We start from the raw sequence: 8,315 nt of genomic DNA, 5'->3' as shown, positions 1-8,315 counted from the left end.
TTATGCCCACAGCCAGCCCATACTCTCCCCACTGTGTCCACACCCAGCCCACAGTGTACCGACACTCTCCCCCATTATGCCCACAGCCAGCCCATACTCTCCCCACTGTGTCCACACCCAGCCCACAGTGTACCGACACTCTCCCCCATTATGCCCACAGCCAGCCCATACTCTCCCCACTGTGTCCACACCCAGCCCACAGTGTACCGACACTCTCCCCCATTATGCCCACAGCCAGCCCATACTCTCCCCACTGTGTCCACACCCAGCCCACAGTGTACCGACACTCTCCCCCATTATGCCCACAGCCAGCCCATACTCTCCCCACTGTGTCCACACCCAGCCCACAGTGTACCGACACTCTCCCCCATTATGCCCACAGCCAGCCCATACTCTCCCCACTGTGTTGTTGTTTTATGTTAAATAATAACTTAGGTAGGAATGCACGTCTTCACAGAAATGGAGATATGATGTTACAGTCTCTGTGAGCTCATCCAGATCAGTGGCACCAGCTTCAAAAACACTCCAATCAGTGAGGTCGAATCCATTCTTAATGGATTTTAATATTTTAATGGGATTTAAATCAATTTAATTCAAATGAATGTTGTAAAAACTTTGGTTTGGTTTGGTCAATTCAGTTAAAACAAGATTTAACTTCAATTTATTAAAGAGGCTGAACTTATGCCATTGTTAACTGAAAAGATCCAGTTTAATGGTATACAGCAGAAACAAGAGGAAATGTAATTTCACATCATCAGCCTAATTTGGGTTCAGAGATGATCTCTGCTCTACTGCGGTCAAACTCACGTTTCCAAACCTCAACAGTGAGATCACATCTCTAAAAACACTACAGCTGCTATAATTAATACACAATTTTAGTTATGAAAGTGTACAATGGCTGTCAACCATCTCAGCATTGTAAGAAAGTCTCGACTCTGGAATAGATGCAAAACACCACTGTAAAACTTTATAAAAAGAGTTTGATTCCATAATCAATTATTTTAATCATTTACAGAAATACATCAAACAAATGACCTTCATATGCTTCAGCTGCTGTGTAGTTTTTTGTGTCAATGCATCTTTGAAAATAACAATCATGAATCTTATAGTTCAGGTGAGATTCAGAGCAAATATAAATGGTAACAGTGTGAAGATCAGACAGAAAACAGAAACACTGATAAATCAATAGCAGTTGCATGCAGTGATATACTGTCAGTCAAATGCAGCTCATGTAAGGAATAAACACTCGGTCGATCAGATCAGAGGAAGTGACCAAAACACAGGAAGAACTGATAGTATTTAAAGAAAGAGTTGAGAGCATATAATGAAGAGAAAGACTGACAGAAAGAGACAATGGCTGATAAGTGTCATTGGTGTCTGCTGGGACTGATCTTTCTCTCTTCACTTCACACAGGTAAAGAAATCTGTTTTCTGTATGATCTGAATTGTCTGTTTTTTTATGCTGGTATGCTTTGTTTTCATTTATTAATATATAACAATGATCACTCTAATGTTTTTGTGTTTCAGGTATCAGTGGAGTGAATGAGACTCATGTGTTCATCAGTTCTGGTGAAAATGTCCGTCTGCCCTGTAATAATGCTCTTCATGACTGTAAATCAACTACATGGAACTATGAAAGACTCAGAGATTCAGCAGCAGCTGAACTGATTGCTGGAGGGATAAAGAAGAAAGACATGAAGGGTCTGAGTCTGGGGTCTGACTGCTCTCTGAACATCAAATATGTCACAAAACAAGATTATGGATCTTACTTCTGCAGACAATATGTGAATGACAAACAACAAGGAACTGATGCTCGAGTTTTTCTGCATGTTCTTCAGGGTAATTTTATGATTATGTGGTCAGTTTAAAAATAGCAAATTCTACATTTAACTTCTCATGATGATTGAAGAGTCTGTGATTTGTGTTTCAGTCTCTTCATCTTCATCATCCTCACAGACTGAGATCAGTGCAGGCCGCTCTGTGACTCTCTCCTGTCAGTTGTATTCGTATGCTGGAGTCTCTTGTGATGATTGGATCCGTTCTGAGAGAATTGAGCTGTTCTGGGTGAATCAGGCTGGTGTTAAACTGACGAGATCAGACTCCAGATATCAGATATCAGCTCCAGATCACTGTGTCATCACTCTGACAACAACACTCCTGAATGAAGATGACAACAGAGAGTGGAGATGCAATGTTACTCACAGAAATCAAGTCAAAACCTCTGTCACATATACTGTCAAGAGTTCAGGTGAGAAAACAATCTCATCAATCAGTTTTAGACCCTCATAATGTCAGTAACACTATAAGGACTATTAATATCATTGAAGCAGTACAAACCGAGGAACAAAAGCTTATTTCAGTCTGACAGAAGAGAAACTCAACTGCAGTCAAGATTAACAGTCTAAAAAGTGATGGTGTATAATTATGAAGGAATTGAAACTTGACAGCAAAAATTGTAGTGCTTTATGCAATGAAGAGTAGTTTTAATTAAATAACACTTAACTTTCATTGAACACTTTATGTTTTGCATTTTCGAGTAAAGGGAAAGACCTGTTTGTGTTTAGCGGTCAGTTATTTCGGGCTTTTCAGAGAGTTTCTGTTATGTTGATGTTTTTGTGGTTTCTCAAATAGACTGTTCTGATTTGTGAAATGTTTATTTGAGCCTAGTCTGACCAATGTAGGAGGTCAGTTTTAGGAATTATAAGAATTAATAATGCTATTCATACAAGACAATTTGAAGGTTTATGGTTTCACTCTCGTATAAAGGAAGCTTAAAATATATATGTAACAACGTTCATAGTTCGGGAAGAAGGAGGCGGGAACCGGCGAACATTAAAATAAAATTTAATAATAAAATAAACACAAAACAAAACCAAAACACAAAATCAAGTCCAGGCCTGGTCCTCTCTCGTCTTTCACTGTCGTCACTCCTCCTTTTATCCTTCCGGAGCTCCTCCGTGGGACTCGAGACCAGTGAGTGGTGCAGGTGTCGCTCATTATCACTTACTCCACCGGCCTCGCTCCGTTCCCATGGCTCTCGGCCCCCCCCTCTTGTCACAATATAGTATATAATTAATATAACACCTCTCTTCCCAACAACTGCCACTGTAAACACTGATGATGATGATGATGACACAAACTGTGTGTCATGTAATGATCAAGTATGAAAATATGATGTTAATATCCTACAGATGATGCATCTGAACGTTCATCTTCTGCAGCTTCAGATTCAGCGACAGTGACTCCAGTCAGCTGCTCAAACTCTGAGACGACATCAAGACAAACTCCAGCAGCAGCTCCTGCACAAGGTTCATCATCTCTCACACATCAGCAGTCTCTCACTTCACTGCTTTACACTTGTTTTGTCACTATTGATCTGACCACAAGAAGATCAACCTGCTAATTCATAAATTCAGCATTGAAACCTCAAAGGATTGATAAACATTTATGCATTTAAAATGTTTTCATACATGGCCATATGTTTTAGATGTGGTCAATACATAGATATTCAACATTTAAGTGTTCATGCAAACTTATAGATGTCACACTTTATATACAAATATCTATAATTGTATAACGATATAATAGATGATAGACTCGTGATGCAGTGGAAGTTCAGTTATCATTTCTTTGATGTGAAGCACAAGTATGATGTGATGTCTGATGTTGATGGTGTTTTGTTTATAATCATTATGTCTGATCATTTTGGTTGACTAACAGACATGATTACAGATCCAGCAGAGACTGAAGTCAGAAGGACTGCTGGATCATTTTTCAGAGGTACCACAAGTCTTTGCATCATTCGTTGTTGTATACCTTTGATTTGATTCACAGTTTCACAGATTGATCTTTGTCTGTTATCTGTCCACACATCTGTCCTGCAGTGATTGTGATTACTGTTGAGTTTGCAGTGTTTGCTGCTCCTACTGTGATTCTTCAGATCATCTGTGCAAGAAGAGCTGGTGAGTTTTTCAGCCTCACACAATCTGCAACAATATTTAAAATACCAAAAACTTATAGAGGATTGTTTATATATTTTTTATTCTTCTCAGAAAACAAAGAAAAACTCTGACCACCCCGAAGATATACTGATAACATCCATTTTTACCTTTTTTTTTGTTTTGTTTTGTTTTTTGTTAAACCAGGCGAGATTTTTTTTCATATGGATATTTGCATGCAGTTTTCAGTTATTTTCTTGTGTTTGGTATATAACTGCTTTAAATACAGTAATGGACAGAGTGATTGTATAATAATATCTGTTCTGTGTGATGGAGCTGATTTTGTTATTCTTTTATCTTCTCTGTTCGTTCTTGTTTTTTAGAATTTATTTATATTTTGGATGATTGCTACTAATTTTCTTAATAAACCCTCTGCAATTGCATATATTATTTTGTCTTTGCTAAAATATTTCTTACAAATCTAGTGATTTCCCTTCATGAGCTCGTAATGTGAGGATGTGTTAAACTGAAGCAAAGAAACAAAGATGAGCAAATTACTAATGAAATTATTTATTCGTGTTCATAATATTTCATATAACTCTGTTGTGGTTAATTCAGAAATCCATTTTTATAAACTAATGACTTCCACACACGTCACCTTTTCTCACAGCCGGGCTACAAGAGCCAATTTACTGGGTTTGGAATTATTATTGCTCCAAAATCATTTAAATGTAAAACTTAAAGTTTGTTTGAGTCTGACGATATTTGCTCACACTGTGTGTTAATGCAATATAACACTTCAGTAAACACTATACAAGCAAAGTCTGATGCTGTAACACTGTAACTGTAACACTGACACACAAACAGACTCCTAAAAAAATATTCCTCCAGAAGTTTGTGTTTGTTGATTCACTGAATTCGCCGATTCCCCTTCAGTAATGATCTAATAACTAATCATTGTACTCCTTTGAGCCCTAAGCAGCCCTCAGATAATGGAGTGTGAATTTAATGTAAATTTAATATATAAAATTAGTGGCCATAATAAAAGAGAAGATTTGAAATTAGGACTTGAGAAAGTTAAAGTTATCTGCTCACATACTGTTATCGTTTTACAGAAATTTAAATCAGATTGAGTTCAGATGAATGTTGATTTAATTATAATTCTTAAACAGTCTGAACTCATTCCGTTGTTAACTGAAAGGATTTTAATGACATACAGCAGCTCACTTAAAGAAAAAGCGGAAGTGCCATCAGAATGATTCAGATTCACAGCATCATCAGTCTAATCTGGTTTCAGAGATGATCTTTGCTCTACTGCGGTCTAACTCGCATGTTTCCTTACCCCAACAGTGAGATCACAGCTCTGAAACACTACAGCTGCTATAATTAATACGCTATTTTAGTTATGAAAGTGTTAAATGGCTGTCGACCATCTCAAGATAGCAAGAAAGTCTTGACTCTGGAATATAAGTTAAACATCACTGTAAAACTTCATATGGAATATGATGATTCCATAATCACTATTATCATAATCATTTGCAGAAATCCAGCAAATAAATGAGCTGTACATGTTCACTCATGGACGTGTGGCAACAGTAGTGGGCAGATTCTCTTCTGACACTTAAATTTGTGGAATTCCTTGAGGAGCGTGGGACTCATTGTGAGAGTCTGAAGTATTGTGAGAAGTTTGGCATCCTCATATAGGATGTGCTCATCTTCATTAGCAGCTTCAGCAGAAATAATTCTGTTCTCACCCAGCCTGAACTCAATGTCAGTCAGAGAAAAAAAAAATCATGAAATACCTGTCCTCTGATGGTCTCTGTCACTTGGTTGAGACACATTTACAAATCTTCAAGTTCTTCATTCATGCATCTTGTCTCATAGAGGTCAGTGTTGTCAGAATCAGCACTGACAGCTGCGGCATCTCTCCTCTGAAGAAACAGGCGTAAGGCCTGCAGGATCATACTCATCTCCACAAAAAAACAATCATTTTAGCAGGAATGGCTCTACATCTGACCCTCTCTGTGGCAGATCTGGATTTGTCTTCACTCAAATCGCCAAAGAGTTTGACCGTCATTGGATAGAGGCAAGATCATATTATAATAATAATTATTATTATTTATGCATTTAGCAGATGCTTTTATCCAAAGCGACTTACAGTGCATTCAGGCTATAAATTTTTTACCTGTATGTGTGTTCCCTGGGAATCGAACCCACGACCTTTTGCGCTGCTAACGCAATGCTCTACCACTGAGCCACAGGAACATCATCTTGTTTCTCCCTAATCAAACACACCTGATTCAGTCATCAGTTCATTAGTAGACAATCCAATGAGTGTCAAAAGCAGATATTCAGCATGTGCAGGGTTGTCCAAGAACTGGTTTGGGAACCACTGGTCTATCTAAACATGCAGAAATGAGGTTCCTCATTCCTGCTCCTGGAGAACCATTTTACAGCTCTAATTAAATGCACCTGAAAATCACAGCCAGGTGTGTGGATGAGGAACCGTGCATTACATGAAATCAGTTAAATAAACACTTTAGATACACTGAACAAAATTATAAACGCAACACTTTTGTTTTTGCCCCCATTTTTCATGAGCTGAACTCACAGATCTAAGACTTTTTTTCTCTCAAATATTGTTCACAAATCTGTCTAAATCTATGTTAGTGAGCACTTCTCCTTTGCCGAGATAATCCATCCACCTCACAGGTGTGGCATATCAAGATGCTGATTAGACAGCATGATTATTGCACAGGTGTGCCTTAGGCTGGCCACAATAAAAGGCCACTCTAAAATGTGCAGTTTTATCACACAGCACAATGCCACAGATGTCAAAAGTTTTGAGGGAGCGTGCAATTGGCATGCTGACTGCAGGAATGTCCACCAGAGCTGTTGCCCGTGAATTGAATATTCATTTCTCTACCATAAGCTGTCTCCAAAGGCGTGTCAGAGAATTTGGCAGTACATCTAACCGGCCTCACAACCGCGGATGAATCCCGGTTTTCACTGTACAGGGCAGATGGCAGACAGTGTGTATGGCGTCGTGTGGGTGAGTGGTTTGCTGATGTTAACGTTGCTGATCGAGTGGCCCATGGTGGCGGTGGGGTTATGGTATGGGCAGGCGTATGTTATGGACAACGAACACAGGTGCATTTTATTGATGGCATTTTGAATGCACAGAGATACCGTGATGAGATCCTGAGGCCCATTGTTGTGCCATTCATCCACGACCATCACCTCATGTTGCAGCATGATAATGCACTGCCCCATGTTGCAAGGATCTGTACACAATTCCTGGAAGCTGAACACATCCCAGTTTTTGCATGGCCAGCAGACTCACCGTACATGTCACCCATTGAGCATGTTTGGGATGCTCTGGATCGGCGTATATGACAGTGTGTTCCAGTTCCTGCCAATATCCAGCAACTTCGCACAGCCATTGAAGAGGAGTGGACCAACATTCCACAATCAACAACACTAAATGAACGCAAGATAGGCGTGATGTGATTCCTTCTGCGACTGCCTGTGAGCAAATGAGCAGCCGCGTTTTGGACCAGTTGCAGACGATAAATAGATGAGACGGGCAGTCCATAATATAGCGAGTTGCAGTAGTCAAGTCGCGAAGAAATGAAAGCATGAATGACAATCTCAAAACTCTTCCTGCTTAGGAAGGGTTTCACTGGTAGAAGCTAGCACTCACAGTAGAATTAATTTGTTTGTTCAGCTTTAGGTCACTGTCCAGTATGAAGCCCAGATGACCTCAGCAGAGCAATATGGGGAAAGAAAGCCCAGATCAACGGTGCTCAGATCAGTTTTCTCGTTAGGCCTAAACAGAACAATTTGAGTTTTATCGTCATTCAAATGCAAAAAATTATTGGTAAGCCATGTTTTCAATTCTTGGAGACAGGCTGTTAGTTGGTATAATGCAGACTTGTCATTGCGCTTAGGTGGTATGTAAAGCTGGGTATCATCGGCATAGCAGTGATATGACACATCGAATCTCCTAAAGATTGAACCAATGGGTAACATATACAGCGAGAACAATAATGGTGCTAAAGTTGATCCTTGAGGAACACCACATGAAGAATATGCTACAGAAGATGAATATTGCCCAATACTGACTGAAAATCTTCTGTTAGACAAAAAGAACCGAAACCAGTCAATTACAGTGCCTCTAATACCAATACAGTGCTCCAAGCGAGACAGCAGAATACCATGGTCAACAAAATCAAATGCTGAACTGAGATCTAAAAGCACTAAGGCCATAGTATTACCAATATCATTAGATATTAAAAGGTCATTAAAGACCTTCAGAAGGGCAGACTCTGTGCTGTGTAAGCTTTTAAAACCAGACTGAAAAATATCAGAGATACA

General features: G+C 39.3%; 1 protein-coding gene across 1 annotated transcript; it reads left to right on the top strand.

Moving 5' to 3' along the window:
- The first annotated feature begins 1,353 nt into the window (after nucleotides 1–1,353).
- Nucleotides 1,354–4,072, top strand: LOC107568553 (uncharacterized). The gene is made up of 6 exons (XM_016254522.1): nucleotides 1,354–1,414; nucleotides 1,528–1,839; nucleotides 1,931–2,248; nucleotides 3,192–3,308; nucleotides 3,885–3,962; nucleotides 4,053–4,072. The coding sequence occupies exons 1-6, from the start codon at nucleotides 1,354–1,356 to the stop codon at nucleotides 4,070–4,072; spliced, it is 906 nt and encodes a 301-aa protein (XP_016110008.1).
- Nucleotides 4,073–8,315: the final 4,243 nt, after the last annotated feature.

The sequence above is a fragment of the Sinocyclocheilus grahami genome, unplaced genomic scaffold (genome assembly GCF_001515645.1).
Source record: "Sinocyclocheilus grahami isolate Dianchi unplaced genomic scaffold, SAMN03320097.WGS_v1.1 scaffold1257.1, whole genome shotgun sequence".
Classification (NCBI taxonomy): Eukaryota; Metazoa; Chordata; class Actinopteri; order Cypriniformes; family Cyprinidae; genus Sinocyclocheilus; species Sinocyclocheilus grahami.
Note: the sequence above shows the minus strand (reverse complement) of the source record. Positions and strands in the feature narration are given on the sequence as shown.